General features: G+C 44.0%; 1 protein-coding gene across 5 annotated transcripts in view; it reads left to right on the top strand.

The window, feature by feature from the left end:
• The window catches only part of LOC137377477 (phospholipid-transporting ATPase IG-like), a 195,097-nt gene that overhangs the window by 127,677 nt on the left and 45,122 nt on the right, over window positions 1-22,298 (top strand). For all 5 annotated transcript variants that reach the window (XM_068047102.1, XM_068047105.1, XM_068047101.1 and 2 more), the window contains 4 exons: window positions 10,431-10,533; window positions 11,976-12,121; window positions 20,701-20,760; window positions 21,075-21,202. In XM_068047102.1, the coding sequence (XP_067903203.1) occupies window positions 10,431-10,533; window positions 11,976-12,121; window positions 20,701-20,760; window positions 21,075-21,202 (437 nt within the window). The remainder of the gene's footprint in view (window positions 1-10,430; window positions 10,534-11,975; window positions 12,122-20,700; window positions 20,761-21,074; window positions 21,203-22,298) is intronic.

Here is a 22,298-nt window from a genome sequence, read left to right as displayed (position 1 = left end):
TTCCTGACCCCGATCCAACCTGACCCAACCACCTGAATGTTCCTTTTACCTGCCTTGCGACTCCGAATCTGCAGGAAGCTGCAGCGTGAGCATGATGACCTCATCGAGACGCTCACTGCACAGACTACGAGTTTTCCTCCATGACCTCCCGGACTCCCAGCTCAGGTCGTTTTTTTTTTCTTTTAACGCTTAACAGCAGAGTAAAATGCAATTCTTACTTTGTGTGTCCGACCTGACCTGACATATGTTGTCGGGTCCGGGTCGGGTAGCAGGCCTTTACCACGCATTCATTTCTCTAATCTTACTTGCCCTATGCCAATTTGCACATGGCTCAGGTAATAATCCAGAGATGATTACCTTTTGAGGTTCTGCTTAATTTGGCGCCTAGTTCCTCATACTGACTATGCAAAACCTCTTGTCCTGCCTATGTCATTGGTACCTATATGGACCACGAGGACTGGATCCTCCCCCTCCCACTGTAAGTTCCTCTTCAGCCCTGAGCAGATGTCCTGAACCCTGGCACCGGGCAGACAACACAGCTCTCTGGACTCTCACTCTTTGCTGCAGAGAACAGTGTCAGTCCCCCTCAATATACTGTCCCCTACAAAAACTACATTCCTTTCTTCTCCCTCCACTTGAATGGCTTCCTGTACCATGATGCCATGGTCTGGTTGCTCATCCACCCTGCAGCCCCCACCCTCATCCAAACAAGCTGAAAGAACCACAGATTTGTTGGACAATCACAAAGGCTGAGGCTCCTGCACTCCTGCCCTCTGGTTCCTCGTAGCTGCTTCAGCTGCAGCCACGTTCTCCTGTCCTTGACCACTGACCAAATCAGAAGACCCTATCCAAAGGGGTGTGACCGCCTCCTGGTACAAAATGTTCAGGTATTTTCCCCCTCCCTGATTTGCTTTTTCACTTCCCTTCTGGACCTTCTATATTCAGTCTGGTTCTCAATCGTATTTTTGACCTGGCATCAGTCATAAGCACACTATTTCTTCTTTATCTTAATCTCTACCTTTTTTGTCATCCAGGGCGCTGTGGATTTGTTTGCCTTACCTTTCCCCTTCGAGGGAACATACCTTGACTGTGCCCAAACTATCTCTTCTTTGAAGATAGCCCATTGTTCATCTATTAGTTTTCTTGCCAGCTTTTGACTCCAGTTTATTTGTTCCAGCTCCATTCTTACCCCATTGAAGTAGGTCTTCCCCCAGTTAATTATTCTTGCCCTGGATTGTTCTTTGTCCTTTTCTATAGTCAGCTTAAACATATGATACAATGACCACTATCCTCTAAATGCTGTCCTGCTGCTGCTTAATCCTCTTGGCCCACCTCATTCCCAAGAACCAAGTCTAGCAGTGCCTCCTTTCTCATTGGACTAGCAACATACAGTTTCAGAAAAGTTTCCTTAACACACTGCAGGAACTCCTGCCCTTCACTGTTTACACTACTATTATCCCAGCCTATGTTTGGATAATTAATGTCCCCCATTATAACAGCCCTATAATTTTTGCACTTTTCTGTAATTTCCTTGCAAATTTGTTCCTCTAATTCCTTCCCACTAGCTGGTGGTCTATAGACAACACCGAGCAATGTAGCCGCACTTTTTTTGAGGGACAAGGTGTTCATATGTTAGGTCTTCGTTTTCTTAGCCCGCTTAATATTTCTAATATATGCGAATTATAACATTTAATAAGAGTCCATCTCATTTTTAGTATGGAAATCTTTTTTTCTCATCCTTATCTCCCAATAATTCAAGAGTTGCTTATTAATATGGAAGCAGTTCCTTTTTATCACCATATCCCTGCCTTTGTCAAAACAAAAATCTGGGAAGGGACTCCCGAATGAAGCGCTTACATGGGTAGGAAAGAACTTGAGGTTCTTTTGAGGCTACAGCATATATATTTTAGACAGTATATGTGATTCTGCACATCCAACTTCACCAGAACCAAATACCAGTGCATGTGGGGAGTGTATTTTCCATAGAAAGAACAGGAAGCCCATAGAAATAAGTATCTTCTGCAGTCCTTTGCACAATACAAGGTCAGCATGTTAGCATAGGTCAGTATTAGGGCTGACAATCCTTTAAGACTCTGAGTTAGAACAACAATGAATGATTCATTCATTCTGCTCTTGGAGCACCTTCGCATTACCACCTTCAGCTCTTTTGTCCCCAACAGCCATTGTTTTTAGATATTCCTTTTCAGTTTATGTAAAGGCAGATTACACCACAAATTTTCCAAATTCAACGATGTGCAGGGAAACTAGTCAAGTATGGAAAGGGGCCAGTTAAGTCAAAATCATTCTCTGGTACAAGTCTGCTTGGCTGCTGCCTGCTCTGTTATTGTGTTTTATTTGAGTACACTTTGTCTTAAGTCTTGACCATTTTCAGCTAAGGTAAGACATGTGTAGTGTATTCTGGATTTGTACAGTAAATAGTTCCTGAATGCTGCTCATTGAGCTGTCAGTATTTGCAAGTTTACTACAAATTTGTAGTTGTTTACTAGATGAATAATTTCCTTACTTAACAATTATCATTATAACTTCAGTAATTGATTAACTTTGTTAAATTTCCATCACCAAGATAGAGACCATTGTTACGACTGAGGTGAGAGGAGTGCACTGTTTATTCCAGTCTCAATTATCCACAGGTCACAACATATATTTAAGTTTTCCCGTTTACCAATTGTCAATCATATACTCTTATTTTTCCCCAGAATAAAACACACCAACCAGGTTTCTTTAATAAACCACAAAATTATCAGTTTATTATAAGCAAAGTCTTAACCAATAATGAAGTAAAACATACACACAAATTGAAATATTAAAGCCCCATATTTATCCTAGCCTCCATGCACACGAGTTAACGGGGAAAATAAAAGGGAATTTTGTTTACAGCTTTTACAAAGAAAACAGAAGGGAAAAAAAACCCTTGGTCTGAAAAGACGATATGGAAAGATGTCCTTTGTTTTGGTTAGGTGCCCAAATGCGTACAGACGGCAGTCACTAGGATCTTCCTCGAACACTTCTTTCCAGGCAATGTTGAAGATAAGTTCGGGTAGGCTTTCGGATTGATGCAGCTACAGAGGCTCCAAATAGGTCTTACAGCAGGAATGCAGCAACAAGGTTTCAGTTCCCAGACATTCGATGCAAGGTTCCTTCAAACATGCAGAGTTTCTTCAAAGGCAGGAGGAAATAGGAATCTGCCACATTGTATGCAGGGTTTGTTTTCAAGAGAGAGCGGAGCTGTTTTTCTGTCAGGCAAAACTCAACTGTCTGTCATAATTCAAAGTGAAACTAAAAACATTCCAGAAGTCCAGCCTCCTGACAACTAAGTCTTGGCCTGTCACTTCTTTGTAAACATCTCCCCAAGTCAAAAATACCACCTGCTGGGTGATTATCCCCAGACAGGTGCCTTCCAGTTTGACTTGTTTACTAGTCAAATCCAGAAACCTATTAGTGACTTTTTTCTGGAAAAGTTTGCTGAACTTTTTTTTTTAAGATTCCAGATGAATCAATGTGCATAATTCAAATAAGTCCTTAACATATTTTACAAAAGGAATAGAAGCAGTCTCGTTACGCCATCTATTCAGTTGCTGATGCTGTTCTCCCTTTTGCTCACCAAATCAAACCTTCCCTGTAGGTCACTCCACTGAATCCCTGAACTCCTGTGCCACTGTACTTTCTCCGCTATTTCCCATGGCTGTCTTGGAGCTCATCTTGTCCATAATACCTTGATATCTACTTCCTGTTCCTCTGATGCCGTGCCCACTAAACTGTTGACCAAGCAACTTCCTTTCATTGCCTTCTGTGCTAGCTGAAGTTGTAAATGGTTTCCTCTTGTCAGGCACTGTCCACCTCCCTTTCAAAATTGCTATCATCGTCATCTCCTCAAAAAAAAGTAAGAATATTCCCATCACCAAACTCCCTTTCCTCTTAAGTCCTTGAATGTGTACCTTCTCAGTTTGTACCCACCATCCTGCAACTCCCTAATTCTATCTCTCACAGCACCACACCCTAACCAAAGTCAAGAAATACATTTGTGATTGTAGTGCATTAATACTGCTGGAGATCTCTGCAGCAACATAATTGACCACATCCTCCTCCTCCAGCATTGCCCAGCATGTTTAGAACACCCTTGCTTTGGTCCAGGCTTGACTATCAGAGCATCTCCAAGGATGACTTCTCTTCCCACCCCTATACCATGACAACTAGATTCTCCCAAGGCTCTATCCATGGCTCCTTCTTTTACCTCATCTGCATGTTTTCTTCAGGATAGCATTATCTGCACACATGGTGTCAGCTTCCATCTGTAAGATGATTTCAACCAATTCTTAACTCCAGGACCTCCGCTGAACTGTTGCCCTACTGTCAACCTGCTTGATCAACCGTTGTGAATGAGTTTCCTCAAGTTAAGGATTGAACAAACAAAGAACAAAGAAAATTACAGCACAGGAACAGGCCCTTCGGCCCTCCAAGCCTGTGCCGATCCAGATCTTCTATCTAAACATGACGCCTATTTTCTAAGGGTCTGTATCTCTTTACTTCCTGCCCATTCATGTATCTGTCTAGATGCATCTTAAAAGACGCTATCGTGCCCGCGTCTACCACCTCCGCTGGCAACGCGTTCCACCCACCACCCTCTGCGTAAAGAACTTTCCACGCATATCCCCCCTAAACTTTTCCCCTTTCACTTTGAACTCATGACCCCTAGTAATTGAATTCCCCACTCTGGGGGAAAAAGCTTCTTGCTATCCAACCTGTCTATACCTCTCATGATTTTGTACACCTCAATCAGGTCCCCCCTCAACCTCCGTCTTTCGAATGAAAATAATCCTAATCTACTCAACCTCTCTTCATAGCTAGCGCCCTCCATACCAGGCAACATCCTGGTGAACCTCCTCTGCACCCTCTCCAAAGCATCTACATCCTTTTGGTAATGTGGCGACCAGAACTGCACGCAGTATTCCAAATGTGGCCGAACCAAAGTCCTATACAACTGTAACATGACCTGCCAACTCTTGTACTCAATACCCAATCCGATGAAAGAAAGCATGCCGTATGCCTTCTTGACCACTCTATTGACCTGCGTTGCCACCTTCAGGGAACAATGGACCTGAACACCCAAATCTCTCTGTACATCAATTTTCCCCAGGACTTTTCCATTTACTGTATAGTTCACTCTTGAATTGGATCTTCCAAAATGCATCACCTCGCATTTGCCCTGATTGAACTCCATCTGCCATTTCTCTGCCCAACTCTCCAATCTATCTATATTCTGCTGTATTCTCTGACAGTCCCCTTCACTATCTGCTACTCCACCAATCTTAGTGTCGTCTGCAAATTTGCTAATCAGTCCACCTATACTTTCCTCCAAATCATTAATGTATATCACAAACAGTGGTCCCAGCACAGATCCCTGTGGAACACCACTGGTCACATGTCTCCATTTTGAGAAACTCCCTTCCACTGCTACTGTCTCCTGTTGCCCAGCCAGTTCTTTATCCATCTAGCTAGTACACCCTGGACCCCATGCGACTTCACTTTCTCCATCAGCCTACCATGGGGAACCTTATCAAACACCTTACTGAAGTCCATGTATATGACATCTACAGCCCTTCCCTCACCAATCAACTTTGTCACTTCCTCAAATAATTCTATTAAGTTGGTGACCTTCCCTGCACAAAACCATGTTGCCTATCACTGATAAGCCCATTTTCTTCCAAATGGGAATAGATCCTATCCCTCAGTATCTTCTCCAGCAGCTTCCCGACCACTGACGTCAGGCTCACCGATCTATAATTATCTGGATTATCCCTGCTACCCTTCTTAAACAAGGGGACAACATTAGCAATTCTCCAGTCCTCCGGGACCTCACCCGTGTTTAAGGATGCTGCAAAGATATTGGTTAAGGCCCCAGCTATTTCCTCTCTCGCTTCCCACAGTAACCTGGGATAGATCCCATCCGGACCTGGGGACTTGTCCACCTTAATGCCTTTTAGAATACCCAACACTTCCTCCCTCCTTATGCCGACTTGACCTAGAGTAATCAAACATCTGTCCCTAACCTCAACATCTGTCATGTCCCTCTCCTCGGTGAATACCGATGCAAAGTACTCGTTTAAAATCTCACCCATTTTCTCTGACTCCACGCATAACTTTCCTCCTTTGTCCTTGAGTGGGCCAATCCTTTCTCTAGTTACCCTCTTGCTCCTTATATATGAATAGAAGGCTTTGGGATTTTCCTTAACCCTGTTTGCTAAGGATATTTCATGACCCCTTTTAGCCCTCTTGATTCCTCGCTTCAGATTGGTTCTACATTCCCGATATTCTTTCAAAGCTTTGTCTTTCTTCAGCCTCCTAGACCTTATGTATGCTTCCTTTTTCCTCTTAGCTAGTTTCACAATTTCACCTGTCATCCATGGTTCCCTAATCTTGCCATTTCTATCCCTCATTTTCACAGGAACATGTCTCTCCTGCACACCAATCAACCTCTCTTTAAAAGCCTCCCACATATCAAATGTGCATTTATCTTCAAACAGCTGCTCCCAATCTACATTCCCCAGCTCCTGCCGAATTTTGGTATAGTTGGCCTTCCCCCAATTTAGCACTCTTCCTTTAGGACTACTCTCTGTCTTTGTCCATGAGTATTCTAAAACTTACAGAATTGTGATCACTATTCCCAAAGTAGTCCCCTACTGAAACTTCAATCACCAGGTCCAGTATGGCTCCTTCCCGAGTTGGACTATTTACATACTGCTCTAGAAAACCCTCCTGGATGCTCCTTACAAATTCTGCTCCATCTAGACCTCTAACACTAAGTGAATCCCAGTCAATGTTGGGAAAATTAAAATCTCCTATCCTGTTGCTCCTACAGCTTTCCATAATCTGTTTACATATTTATACCTCTATCTCACGCTCGCTGTTGGGAGGCCTGTAGTACAGCCCCAACATTGTTACCGCACCCTTCCTATTTCTGAGTTCTGCCCATATTGCCTCACTGCTCGAGTCCTCCATAGAGACTTCCTTCAGCACAGCTGTGATATCCTCTTTGACCAGTAATGCAACTCCTCCACCCCTTTTACCTCCCTCTCTATCCCGCCTGAAGCATCGATATCCTGGGATATTTAGTTGCCAATCATGCCCTTCCCTCAACCAAGTCTCAGTGATAGCAATATCATACTCCCAGGTACTAATCCAAGCCCTAAGTTCATCTGCCTTACCTACTACACTTCTTGCATTAAAACAAATGCACCTCAGACCACCACTCCCTTTGTATTCATCATCTGCTCCCTGCCTACTCTTCCCCTTAGTCACGCTGACTTCATTATCTAGTTCCTTACAGGCTTTCGTTACTACCTCCTTACTGTCCACTGACCTCCTCATTTGGTTCCCATCCCCCTGCCACATTAGTTTAAACCCTCCCCAAGAGCGTTAGCAAAAGCACTCCCAAGGACATTGGTTCCAGTCCAGCCCAGGTGTTGACAGTCCAATTTGTAATAGTCCCACCTCCCCCAGAACCAGTCCCAATGTCTCAAAAATATGAACCCCTCCTTCATGCACCATCTCTCAAGCCACGCATTCATCCTGACTATTCTTTAATTTCTACTCTGACTATCACGTGGCACTGGTAGCAATCCTGAGATTACTACCTCCTGAGATCCTACTTTTTAACTTGGCTCCTAATTCCCTAAATTCTGCTTGTAGGATCTCATCCCGTTTTTTACCTATATCATTGGTGTCTATGTGCACAATGACAACTGGCTGTTCACCCTCCCCTTTCAGAATGTTCTGCAGCCGATGTGAGACATCCCTAACCCATGCACCTGGGAGGCAACATACCATTCGGAAGTCTCGTTTTCGACCACAGAACCGCCTATCTACTCCCCTTACAATCGAATCCCCGAAGACTATAGCCCTTACACTCTTTTTCCCGCCCTTCCGAACAGCAGAGCCAGCCACGGTGCCATGAACCTGGCTACTGCTGCCTTCCCCTGGTGAGCCATCTCCCTCAACAGTATCCAAAATGGTATACTTGTTTTGGAGGGAGATGACTGCAGGGGACTCCTGCGCTGCCTTCCTGCTCTTTCTCTGCCTTTTGGTCACCCATTCCCTTTCTCCCTCAGCAATCCTAATCTGCGGTGTGACCAATTCGCTAAACGTGCTGTCCACGACCTCAGCATTGCATATGCTCCAAAGTGAGTCCATCCGCAGCTCCAGAGCCGTCATGTGGTCTAACGAGCTGCAGCTGGACACACTTCCTGCACGTGAAGGAGTCCGGGACATCAGCCGTGTCCTGAGCTCCCACATTGAGCAAGAGGAGCATGACACGGGTCTGAGATCTCCTGCCATTTTTAATCTTAAGCTTAACTTAGTTAAATGAAAAAGGAACGAAAAGTTTTTACCAATCACACGATTAAAAAAAAAAGAGAAATAGAAAAAGCCTTACCTTATCTACACACCACCGAGTCCTTTTTTTTTGGTTAGAGGAGGAGGGCAGGTGGGAGACACTACCCGTGTAGTGTCTCGGGTTCAGAAACGGCCCAAATATATAGGGTTTTACTTACCCAGCAGCTCCCTGGTCTCCGCCGAAAATAAAAGGAAATTAAGTTTACTTTGAAACGGACCTTCCAAGCTGATCACTCACTCGCGCTCTCTGCTCCCGAATAAGCTGCTGCAAGACTATAACCAGAATCTGCGGCCCTTGGTTCAAACTCTTCACCCTTGTTGATGACTCCATTGTCCTCTCTTGCCACTGTCCCAGTCTGAACACACTGTCTCAACCTCAGTGTCCTATTCAATGCTGAGCTTTAGCTTTGAAACCAATATCCGTTCCGTAAAGATTACTTCAACCTCGAATACCATCCCTTTCTACCCCTCGCTCAGCCTAAATACCACCGAAAACCTCTGTCAGTGCCTTTTTTACCTTCAGGCTCAACTGTTCCTTTCTGGCTGACTTCCCATCCTCCACCTTCAGTAACTGTCAGCTCATCGAAACCTCTTGCCCACATCCTAACATACACCATGCCCCACTTACGTGTGACTCCTGTGTTTGCTGACCTACGTTAGCTCTTGTTCTCCCAGTGCCTCAGATTTACAATGATCATTCTTGTATTTAAACCCACTTATGATCTCAGCTTCCATCTGTCTACCCTCCTCCAACCCTACAAGCTCTCCACCCCCAAACTTGCTGCTCCTCTGTCTTTGGCCCCCTGTACATCCTGTTCCTTTGCCCAACAATTGGCTGCTGTGGTTTCAGCCCTGTAGGCCTCATGTTGAAATTTCCTCTTTAAGCCCCACTGTTTCTCCACCTCTTGATTGTTAGAGAAATTTCCAAGCCTGTTTGTGAAGACACTGAGACTAAGATGCTTTGGTGGAGATTGTTAATTGCTTACCATAGAGCTTACTTCTCTCCAAACAACACCACTAGCCAGTGCTGGCTGGCTCTTTATATATACACTCTTGAATACAGATAATTAATTAACACCCAACACCTGTTCACCTTATTATCTTGAACTACCAGGTATTTATCATCTAATAACAGAACTTTAGATCCTAACACAGCCGGCGCAGTGGTTAGCCTCACAGCTCCAGCAACCCGGGTTCAGTTCTGGGTACTGCCTGTGCGGAGTTTGCAAGTTCTCCCTGTGACCGTGTGGGTTTCCACTGGGTGCTCCGGTTACCTCCCACAGCCAAAGACTTGCAGGTTGACAGGTAAATTGGCCATTATAAATTGCCCCTAGTGTAGGTAGGTGGTAGGAGAATGGTGGGGATGTGGAAGGGAATATGGGGTTAATGTAGGATTAGTATAAATGGGTGGTTGTTGGTCGGCACAGACTCGGTGGGCCGAACGGCCTGTTTCAGTGCTGTATCTCTAAATAAAGAAATAAATAAAACAATGATCCTCCTCAAAACCCACATTTTTGACCAAACTTTTGGTCACCTAATCTCCTTTTTGTATTATATCTCTGAAATATTTTGGGATGTATCCCTTTCTGCAAGGTGATATATAACTGAAAGTAGTTGTTTTAATTCCAAGAACTTACTTAGAAAACAAACTGGCTATTGACCTGCAACATAGGGATGAATTTGGTCTTCAGCTGTAGTGTGAAGTAGGTGAGATTGAATCAGCAGGCTGTTTTACACCCTGCCCAATTTCCTTTAATGGAAAGGAAAGTCAGGCAGAGTGTAAAATGAGTTGTCAATTGGATATCACGTGTTTTGTGCTACTGCTGAAGACCACATTCACCCCGTAACCTTGCAAAACTATTGGCCATTACATTTGCATAGCACCACAACTTGTATCTTTCATTTATGTAAATTTGGCACCCAGATGCAAAGCATTATTTGACAACACAGTGAAACGTGTACTGCAACCAGAAATCGTTTTGGCTGGCTTAAAAGCTCTTTATATTCTTTTTCTTCATTAGATTGTAAAATTGGTGAAGAACACAAAGGAGCATCCTATAACTTTAGCAATTGGTGATGGTGCAAATGATGTCAGCATGGTTCTAGAGGCACATGTTGGGATTGGTAAGAGAACTTATTTTGGAGTTGGAACAGTGCTATAAGAGTGATCAGTAGTTGGTAATACTATTCATGAGTAATTCTTACCTCATCTTTGCATTTTCATGAAGATTATTGTGAACATCGAACCTTCCATTTTGCCTTTGTATTCTTTCCATTTAAGCAATGCCTCTCTTACTCCAGCGAGCCACTCTATTCATGCCAATTACTGAGATGTCCTGCAGCAGTTCCATAGGGAATTCTATACATCAACATTCAAGCTATGGGAATATTGTGAACAGTTTTTTGTCCCCTCACCTCAGGAAGGATGCAGATGCCATAGACGGGGTGCAATGGGTTCACTAGATTGAGTCCTGGTTTGAGAGTGCTGTCCTTTGAGGTGAGATTGAGTTGAATGAGCCTATACTCTCTGGAGTTTAGAAGAATGAGATGATAAAACATATAAAATTCTTAGAAGACTTGGCCGGGTACATGCTGGGAGGCTGTTTCCCTGGTTGGGCAGTCTGGAACTAAAGGTCATAGTCTCAGGATGAGGGATTGGCTATTTAGGATTGAGATGAGAAATTTCTTCACTGAGGTTTGAATCTTTATAATTGTCTATCCAGAAGAGCACAGATTTAAGGTGATTGGTAGAAGGATTAGAGGGTACATGAAGAAAAGCTTTTTCACCCAGAGGGTGGTGGGTGTCTGGAATTCACTGTCCGGATCGATGGCAGAGGCAGAAACACTCGACTCATTTAAAAGGTGCCTGGACATGCAAGACTACGGACCAGTTGCTGGAAGGTGGGATTAGATTGGGCGGCTAGTTTTTTCAGCAGGCGCTGCAGCGATGGGCTGAATGACCTCTTTCTGTGCTGTAACTTTTCTCTGGTTCTGTGGTTCGAAGGCAGTGGATGCTTTGTATTGAGTATATTCAAGACTCAGTAGATTAAATCAATATTCAGTAGATTTATATAGTGGAAATCGAGGGATTTGGGAATGGGGCAAGAAAGTGGAGTTAAGGTAGATGATCAGCCGTGATGTTAGTGAATTTGCAGAAAAGATTTACGATGAGAAAAGAATGAAAGGTCACGTACCTGAAAAGTTAACTTTCTCTCGCCACAGATGTTGCCAGACCCGCTGAGTATTTCCAGCACTTTCTGTTTTAATATCTGTTAAACGTCATTTTTAATATTGGATAGATGGTCGAGGGCATTATAATAAAAATGCTTCCCCCTTCCTGTTCTTGCAGCCGTCCCTTCTCACATTCCCATCCCCCACCCCTCATAACTTTTTTTGCTTGTCCCAAAATGTTGCTGCCCTGCAGCAGGCGTAAGGCATTCTTTACAGTTGGCCTCTAGTGACTGGCAGTAATAAGCAACTTTTATTTTTCTGTCTTCTGGTTGTTGAAGTGGTGGTCCATGCATAGTTTAAATTGTTTTAAATGGTCTTCCTTTCATTTATTTCAGGTTTAAAAGGCAAGGAAGGCCGTCAAGCAGCAAGAAATAGTGATTATGCAATACCAAAGTTTAAACACCTACAGAAGCTTCTGCTTGTTCATGGACATTTGTACTACATTCGGATATCACATCTTGTGCAGTATTTCTTCTACAAGGTATGCCTTTCAGTATACCTGTCGATCAATGTTTACGGTACCATATTAACTTGCTGCTTATATTTTTATTTTGCCTCCCCCACCCTCTGCCCCTCGTCCGCTATTTAATTTATCTTCCATCCCTTCCCTTCCTGGAGGCATGGTCTCCTGGATGATCTCTGATTCAACACAAGGCTACTTGCACTCTTGTACCGCACACAAATGACCACACAGAGTCTATTCAAGGAGTATCGCCAGATTATTCCATTAATGGTGCCTCTAGAGTCAAGGTGAATCTTGTCCTTGCCCAACGTTCATGCAACACGCTTTTTAATAATTCTTGAAATTTGGCTACCACTGGTAAGTTGGCTGAAATGGAGGTGAATTGCTATAGCCCTTATGGTGGTGGAATCCTGAGATGGTGTTAGGGTGGGAATTTCAGGATATTAATTCAGCAGCATTGAAGCAACAACAATATATCAAGTGAGAATGGTAGGTGACTTTGAAGGAGAATTTTTGGGGATGGGGAATCAGTGGGTGGTGTGGCCCCATGTCACTGCTGTTCTTGCCCTTGGTGGTAAATGTCATGGGCAACAGAGGTGCTGTCAAAATTAGCTTGGCGAGTTGCTGCAGTACATCATCTAGATATTGCATGCTGCAGGCACAGTGTGCTGGTTGTGGAGCAGCTGCTGACTTCAGTCTTAGATGTTGGAGAGGCTTTGAAAGGTAGTTAGATGCATCATGTATTGCAGAGTACCCGCATTCTACCCTATTCTTTGTATCGATATGGCTGGTCCAGTAAAGCTTCTGGTGAAACGATTTCCTCACCACCCCAATTTTTTAATGGGGGTGGACTTGGCAGTGCTGGTGGTGGTGTTGGTTGGGTGGAAGGTGTTTAAAATGGTAATTTCCTGTGGCACAAATATTACCTGCCACTTGTCAGTCCTTCTGAAGGCATTTTTATTCGATCATGGGATGTGGGTGTCGTTGGCTAGGCCAGCATTTAATGCTCATCCCTAATTGCCCTTGAGAAGGTGGTGGTGAGCTGCCTTCTTGAACTGCTGCAGTCCATGTGGGTTGGGTACACCAACAGTGTTGTTGGGGAGGGAGTTCCAGGATTTTGACCCAGTGACAGTGAAGGAACAGCAATATAATTGCTAAAGACTTGCGGGTTGATAGGTAAATTGGCCATTGTAAAAACAAAATTGCCCCTAGTGTAGGTAGGAGAATTGAGGGGATGTGAGAGGGAAAATGGGTGATTAATGTAGGATTAGTATAAATGGTTGGTTGATGGTCGGCACGGCCTTGGTGGGCCGAAGGGCTTGTTTCAGTGCTGTATCTCTCTATGACTCTATAGTTCCAAGTTAGGATGGTGTGCGGCTTGGAAGGGAACTTGTAGGTGGTGGTGTTCCCATTCATAGGCTGCCCTTGTCCTTCTATGTGGTAGCGGTCGTGGGTTTGGAAGATGCTGTCTAAGGAGCCTTGGTGTGTTTGAGCTGGTATGAGCTGCCTCATTATTGGAAGAATTGTGAATTAATGTGGAATCATCCTATTGTAGTACAGCTACAACACTGGCATATACTCTGGAAAATTGCACAGTTATGTCCTGTCCACAAAAAAGCAGGACAAATCCAATCTGGCCAATTACAGCCCTATCAGTCTACTTTTCATCACCACAGCAACGGAGGGTGTCATTGACAGCGCTATCAAGTGGCACCTACTCAGCAATAACTTGCACACCGATGCTCAGTTTGGGTTCCGCAAGAGGTTCCAGACCTCATTACAGCCAAGGTCCAAACATGGACTTATAGAAGTGAGGCGAGAGTGACTGCCCTTGACATCAGGGCAGCATTTGACCGAGTGTAGCACGTGAGCCCCTAGCAAGATTGAAGCCAATGGGAATCTAGGGGAAAACTTTCCACTAGTTGGACTCATACCTAGCACAAAGGAAGATGGTTGTGGCTGTTGGAGGCCAGTCATCTCTGTCCCAGGGTGTTGCTGCATGAACGAATGTTTTAAAAAAAAGTTCACGGGGTCCATTGTCTTAAGCCCAACCATCTTCATTTGGTTCATCAGTGACCTTCCCTCCATCAGAAGGGCGATGTTCATCGATGATTGCATAGTGTTCAGTGCCATTCGCAACTCCTCAGATTCTGAAGCATTCCGTGCCTGCATGCAGTGAGACTTGGACAATATCCATGCTTGGGCTGTTAAGTGGCTAGTAATATTTGTGCCACACAAGTGCCAGGCAATCACCATCTCCAACAAGAGCAGATCTAACTATCTCCCCTTGACATTCAACGGCATTGCGATCTCTGAATTACCCATCAACAGCATCCTGGGGTGGGTACCATTGACTAGAAACTTAACTGGCCCAGCCATATAAATACTGTGGCTACAAGGGAAGGTCAGAGGCTGGGAATTCTGTGGCACGTACTCACCACCTGACTTCCCAAAGCCTGTCCACCATCTGCAAGGCACAAGTCAGGAGGGTGATGGAATACTCTCCACTTGCTTGGATGAGTGCAGCTCCAGCAACACTCAAGAAGTTCGACACCATCCAGGACAAAGCAGCTCGCTTGATCGGCGTCCCATCTACCACCTTACAAAGCAGCTCATTTGAATGGCATCCCATCTACCACCTTCAACATTCACTCCCTCCACCACCGGCGCACAGTAGCAGTAGTTTGTACCATCTACAAGATGCATTGCAGCAACTCACCAAGGCTGCTTCAACAGCATCTTCCAAACCCATGACCTCTACCACCTAGAAGAATAAGTGCAGCAGATGCATGGGCACACCACCTGCAAGTTCCCCTCCAAGTGGCACATCATCCTGACTTGGAACTGTATTGCTGTTGCTTTATCGTTGCTTGGTCAAAATCATGGAGCTCGCTTCCTAACAGCACTGTGATGTACTTACACCATATGAATAACAGTGATTCAAGAAGGTGGCTCACCACCACCTTCTCGAGGGCAATTCAAGATGGGCAATAAATGCCGGTCTTTCCAAGGAAACTGTCATTCCAAGAATGAATAAACAAGAAAAATCATATCTGCCCTCTACTCCTGATCAAATGATGGAGGGAGAATCATTCATAAGTCAGCTGAAGGTGGTGGCGAAAGACATACTCAGATGGTGATGGAAGAGTCTGGAGTATACTTGTTTAGATATCTTCAACATTGAGTACAACTGTGTCAGGATGTTGCTTGAACAGTTCCCAGATGTTAGTGAGGAGGACTTCGCAGGATTGACTAGGCTGAGTTTGACTAATACTTTATCCTGTTATTTTACTGAGAGGTTCATCCAATTGCTTCTGCTCCCCCTATTGAACTTTGGTGATTGTTTGCAACTGAGTGGCTTGCTAGACTACTTCAGCGACGTTGAGTCGCCCATATAGTGTGGGACTGGAGTCATTTATAGGCCAGGCAGTATAGGGCTAATCTTCTGTGACTAGTGAACCAGTTAAGTTTTTACAGCAATCTGGCAGCTTTCGTGATTTTTCTTTTTCCTGGCCCCAGCACACAAATGGCAGATTTATTGAATTCAATCTCTCAACTTGTCATGGCAGAATTTGAACTCGCGACCTGTGGCTTGCAAATCCAACAGGGATCAGTTGGATAATAATTAGGTGCAGGAATCCTGTATAATTTCTTTTCTTGTCGCTTACCCAAGGACACTGAGACCAGTTCTAATGGGTTTACCTCTGCCCTGTCTGAGATAGCAAACAGGTTTATTTGGCCCTTCTACTCACTGCCTTAGCCAAATTAGTCTTCAGGAGAAACTGTTATACCTTTGCACTGAAACATTTTGAAAAATTAAATAGGTATTTGCCGCATCCATTTAACTATTGGATTTGACAATATGGTGCTAGATTTGTTTTGGTCTTGCGGGCTTACAGTTCCATTCACAGTGTGGTTCTAAAGTCCATGGGCTTGTAGTGGGATGTTTGGGTTTAGCTGCCTATTTTAGGAAAAGAATATTCTTTATTAACTTTATAATTTCTAAATTATACTTAAAACCTGGGTTACTAGGCTATACGAACGTATGAATTAGGAGCAGGAGTAGGCCACTCATCCCTTCGAGCCTGCTCCGCCACTCAGTATGTTCATGGCTGAAATGATTGCTCCACATTTCCATCTACTCCCGATAACCTTCCACCCCCTTGCTTATCAAAAATCTATCTTCAACTGCCTTTTGAGGAAGAGAATTCCAAAGACTCATGACCCTCAGAGAAAAAAATTCTCCTCATCTCTGTCTTAAATGGGCAACCCCTTAGGAGATGGATCAGTAGAGAAACAGTGGTAGACATTCAAGGGGATATTTCAGAATACTCAGGATAAGTAGATTCCTACTGTAAAGAAAAGTTCTAAGAGGAGGACCCGCCATCCATGGTTAACTAAAGAAGTTAAATAAAACATCAAATTTAAGGAAAAGATGTATAATTGCGCAAAGATGAGTGGCAGGTCAGATGATTGATCAGAATATAAAGAACAGCAGAGAATGACGAAAAGGTTTAATCAGGAGAAAGAAATTGGAGTATGAGAGGAAGCTAGCTAGCAAAGTAAAATGTATAGCAAGAGTTTCTACATGTATTTAAAAAGGAAAAGAGCAAGTAAAGTGAGTGTTGGACCACTAGAGAGTGAGAATGGGGAGTTAATAGTAGATAATAAGGAAATGGCAGATGAAATGAACAAATATTTTGTCTTTGTCTCCACTATGTGAAGTGTGGGAAAATGGCGCACTGACACGGAACACAGAAGTCCGAGTGTATCAAGCCTGTGTCCTCAGTACCTTGCTCTACTGCAGCGAGGCCTGGACAACGTATGTCAGCCAAGAGCGACATCTCAATTCATTCCATCTTCGCTGCCTCTGGAGAATCCTTGGCATCAGGTGGCAGGACCACATCTCCAACACAGAAGTCCTCGAGGCGGCCAACATCCCCAGCTTATATACACTACTGAGTCAGCGGCGCTTGAGATGGCTTGGCCATGTGAGCCGCATGGAAGATGGCAGGATCCCCAAGGATGCATTGTACAGCGAGCTCGCCACTGGTATCAGACCTACCGGCCGTCCATGTCTCTGCTTTAAAGACGTCTGCAAATGCGACTTGAAGTTCTGTGACATTGATCACAAGTCGTGGGAGTCAGTTGCCAGCGATCGCCAGAGCTGGCGGGCAGCCATAAAGGCGGGGCTAAAGTGTGGCAAGTCGAAGAGATTTAGCAGTTGGCAGGAAAAAAGTCAGAAGCGCAAGGGGAGAGCCAACTGTAAATGCCCCGAAAACACATTTTTTTCTGCAGCACCTGTGGAAGAGTCTGTCACTCTAGTATTGGCCTTTATAGCCACTCCAGGCGCTGCTCCACAAACCACTGACCACCTCCAGGCGCTTACCCATTGTCTCACGAGACAAGGAGGCCAAAGAAGAAGATGATAGAGGATTCAAAAAACATTCCAATAATAGCTGTAAATCAGGAGGTGGAAGGAAGAGAGGAACTTGGTGAAATTAAAATCACCAGGGAAGCGGTACTGACCAAACTGATGGAGCTGCAAGCTGCCAAGTCCCCGGGTCCTGATGGGCTTCATCCTGGGTCTTAAAGGAGGTGCCTAATGAGTTGGTAGATGCGTTGGTGATAATTTTTCAAAATTCGCTCGAAAGGTTCCATCAAACTGGAAAATAGCAAATATAACCCCTCTATTCAAGAAGGGAGGGGGGAGGCAGAAAACTGGTGACTATAGGCCAGTTAGCTTGACATCTGTTGTGGGGAAGGGGGTAGATTCGATCATTAAGGAGGCTATAGCTGGGCACAGAAAAACTCAAGGTAATCGGGAATAGTCAGCATGGCTTTGTGAAAGGGAGATCATGTTTAACCAATTTATTGGAGCTCTTTGAAGGAGTAACATGTGCTGTGAATAAAGAGGAGCCCATTGACTTACTGTACTTGGATTTCCAGAAGGCACTTGACAATTTGCCGCACTCCATAGTTGCCTCACAGCGACTGAAACAACACGGAAGGCAGCAGTTACGGGTTATAAGTCCAGATAAATTGGCGTAGAAACTGGGCGCCACGGGTTGCCTTTGTCGGTGGGAGAGGTCATTGCACCTCACTGGACAGCTACCGCCCGCCTCAAACCGGGCAGCCCCCGGTCAATAAGGTTCTGTCCCGCCACAGTCTGCCTGCTTCAATGGGTGCTTGGAGCTCAGGGTCATTGTCCGAAAGGTGGACTGATACCTCTGCAGCACCTGTGGAAGAGCCTGTCACTCCAGAATTGGCCTTTATAGCCACTCCAGGCGCTGCTTCACAAACCACTGACCACCTCCAGGCGCGTATCCGTTGTCTCTCGAGATAAGGAGGCCCAAAGAAGAAGTAGCTCATGGTGTAGGGGGTAACATATTAGCATGGATAGAAGATTGGCTGGCAGAAAACAGAGAGTATGCATAAATAGGTCCTTTTCTGATTGTCAGGATGTGACGAGTGGAGTCCCACAGGGGTCTGTGCTGGGGCCTCAACTTTTTACAATTTATATTAATGACTTAGATGAGGGGAGCGATGGCGTGGTAAATAAATTTGCAGATGACAAAGATAGTTAGGAAAGTATGTTGTGATGACATAAGGAGGTTGCAGATAGTTATAGATGGATTGAGTGAGTGGGCAAAAATCTGGCAGATGGAGTATAATGCGGGAAAATGTGAAGTTGCTCACTTTGGCAGGAAAAATAAAAAAGCATAAAATTACTTAAACGGAGAACGACTGCAGAACTCCGAGATGCAGAGGGATCTAGCTATTCTAGTGCAGGAGTTAAAAAAGTTAGTATACAGGTACAGTAAGTAATAAAGAAGGTTCATGGAATATTATCCTTTATTGCAAGAGGAATTAAAAATAAAAGTAAGGATGTTATGCTTCAGTTATGCAGGGCATTGGTGAGACCACATCTCGAATACTGTATGCAGTTTTGGTCTCCTTATTTAAGGAAGGATGTGAATGCGTTGGAGGCAGTTCAGAGGAGGTTTTCTGGATTGATGCCTGGAATGAGCAGGTTGTCTTATGAGTTAAGATTGGACAGTCTGGGCTTGTTTTCACTGGAGTTTAGAAGAGTGAGGGGAAACTTGATTGAAGTATATAAGATCCCAAATGGTCTTGACAAGGTGGATGTGGAAAGGATGTGGGGGAGTCCAGAACTAGGGGGCACTGTTTTAAAATTAAAGATGAGGAGAAGTTTTTTCTCTGAGGGCTGTGCGACTTTGGAACACTCTGCCTCAGAAGCTGGTGGAGGCAGGGTCATTGAATAATTTTAAGGCGGGGATAGTTAGATTCTTGTTGGGCAAGGGAATCAATGGTTATCGGGTAGATGGGAATGTGGAATTCGAATTGCAAACAGATCAGCCATCATCTTATTGAATGGCGGAGCAGGCTAAAGGGGCCAAATGGCCTACTTCTGCTCCTAATTCGAATGTTCGTATTAATGCAGCTGCTCTGCAAACCATGTATGCTCGCCTGTCTCTGCCTGAATCATGTTAGTGTGGTCACTGGTAAAATGTAGGAAACATAGCAGGTAATTCTCTCACAGCAATTCCCCACCAACAGCAATTAAATAAGTGACAGGATCATCTGTTTTAGGTGATGGTTGAGGGGTAAATGTTGTCTAGGATATTGGGAAGGATCCCCTACTCTTCAGATAGTGCCATGGGATCTTTCACATCCATCTGAGAGGGAAAGTGGGCCCTCAGTTTAATCTCATCCAAAAGACAATTGGCTTGGATTGTGTTTCAATCCCTGGAATGGGGCTTGAGCTCTCAACTTTCTGACTTGGAGACGAGACTGCTGCCACTGAGCCATGGCTGATAGATATCTTCACCGATCCGAGCACTGCCGACAGTGGCCCTTCCAGGTTTGGGTATGCTTTCCAGAACCAGCTGAACTTTTAGAATGTGGGCCTTTGACTGTAATGGCCCTTTAAAGCTAGTTAAAACCTTTTTGTAAAATCTTTGCTCGTGTCCAAGATGAAAAGAAAAGGTGAGTGATTTTACAAGAGTCTTCTCGGGTAGGGAAAAGTAAAATTGAATTTAAAGGTTTGAGACTTGGGTAGGGGAATGAAAAGCAAGGATGAATGGGATGACAGAATAAGCACAGGTAGTGTTTAATTGTTATGATATTTTAGGAATTTACTAGTTTGGATTAGCTTTGTCACTATAATAATGGAATTTCTTTCAGCATCGCTGTGCATGAGCTGAAAATGAAGAAAGTTGTCTATTCTGGGGAGGTGGGAGCTTTCCTGAACCTTCCTAGCAGTCTTTAGGTTAAAGCTTTTGAATACTAAATGCTGTATAACGAAATATTTGTTGAGTACATGCTCCAGTATCATTCACTAGTCTGATTTTTTTTTTTTGTACAAACAGCAGCTAGTTTCTTTTCATTAAAAAATACTATTTCTGAAATCTCTTGAATGTTTTGCTGGGAGTATTAATGGTTTTTTTATGAAAACATGAGCTGGACTGATTAAACAATTGTTTTCATTTATATAGTGCCAGCAGCGTAATAAAATGTCCTAAGGCACTTATCTGTGACTTGCCCAGTTTATTCGGTGATGTTTTCTTTTACAGAATCTTTGCTTTATCTTGCCTCAGTTTTTGTACCAGTTCTTCTGCGGATTTTCTCAGCAGGTTAGTAATGTTCTGTTGGTCTGTGTTATTGATTTAGTGGCAAGTGCCAATGATTTGTAAGCATGTCCTTGACCTGGAAGGATAGCTGCAAAGAACTGTAGTCAAGAATTAAACCTAAATTGGGTTCCACTTCACATTTCTTTGGGTTGAACAATAAACTAAATCCTTCACTTTTTTTTTCCTCCCCTTTCTTTGCTCCTTTTTCCCATCCCCTTCTGTGAACTATAAAAGCTAAAACTGAGCAATTTTGTTATTATTTCAGTTGTGGAATTTTACACTTAACTACTTTTTGTTTCACTCTTTCTTCCCATAAGCCACTCTATGATGCAACTTATCTCACGTTTTATAATATTTGCTTCACTTCTCTACCAATTCTGTTGTATGGTCTACTGGAGCAGCATGTAAGCATCGAAATGCTGAGAAAAGACCCCTCCCTTTACAGGTAAGTAATAAATCATTATCTATTAAAGATCTAATGCTAATAGCCCTGTGGAGTATTTTGATACACTTTGTGACATTAACAGGAGCTGCATTAGCCTAAGCAAGTATCTTGACATGGCAGCTGCACGACCAGGACTAGAAATCCCACAAAACCTGTTAAGCTGCTTGTGATAATGTCTCTGAGCTTTCCCAAGCACACTCCCAATTTGGAGTATGTAAAATGGGTGTTGCCTCATCCATTCCCTGCAAGTGGCTGTTGTAAAAATTCTTGTTCTAATACTTTAATTTCATGCTCTGTCTGGTTCTAGTTTGTGATGTACCCTAAATTTGAGGACTTTTATCAGGAGACTGTGATTCAGTGGAGAGGCACGTAGACACAGACACTGTGGAGAATGAGGGTAACATGCTTTTGTCCTTCCATGGAGAAGGAAGAATAGACACGCATACATTCACTTGTGTGCTCTCTCTCTCTCTCCCCTCCCTCTTTTTTTTTTCTTTCTTCTCTCTTCTCTTCTCTCCTCTCTCTCTCTCCATGCTAACTGTCCCTGTAATGCTCACTCTTGTTTCTACCTCTTAAGCCACTTTCAGTTCCAAGAATTGTCTCTGAAGCTGCTGTCTCACATAGCCTTCCTATACCTGGATACATATTTGATGAGGGAGACTGTCCAGTGGGATTTTTGCTTTCATTTTTACAGAGCTTCCTTCTGCAGTTCAGGATGCAGAATTGTCTCTGAACAGTCGACCTGTTCTTACTGGAGAAGCTCCTTGAATGTACCATGCCATGTATCATGTGCTTTGCTGCTCAGAATTTCAGAGAATGTAACAATCAGGGCTTGTCTATTTCTGCCAAGGCTTTACATTGAGGGGGGGAAAGGTCCACCAACCCCAGAGATGCCTCTGTTTTTGGCCCCAGGGATATTTGCATGCTGTGAAAGGTCTCCCTGGGCTGTCCTGGCAAGCCATGCCATACTAGGTCTGGGGAGTCAGGCGAGGGAGGCAGCTGCTGAGCTGCTTACAAAAAGAAAATTGGCCTACTATTTCATCAAAATTTTTGATATAGCCTGAGCTGTCAGACCAAATATACTGGACCATTCCTT

The sequence above is a fragment of the Heterodontus francisci genome, chromosome 15, assembly GCF_036365525.1.
Source record: "Heterodontus francisci isolate sHetFra1 chromosome 15, sHetFra1.hap1, whole genome shotgun sequence".
In the NCBI taxonomy this organism is placed as follows: Eukaryota; Metazoa; Chordata; class Chondrichthyes; order Heterodontiformes; family Heterodontidae; genus Heterodontus; species Heterodontus francisci.
The sequence above is the reverse complement of the archived record's forward strand: the minus strand, read 5'-3'. Positions and strand labels throughout refer to the sequence as shown.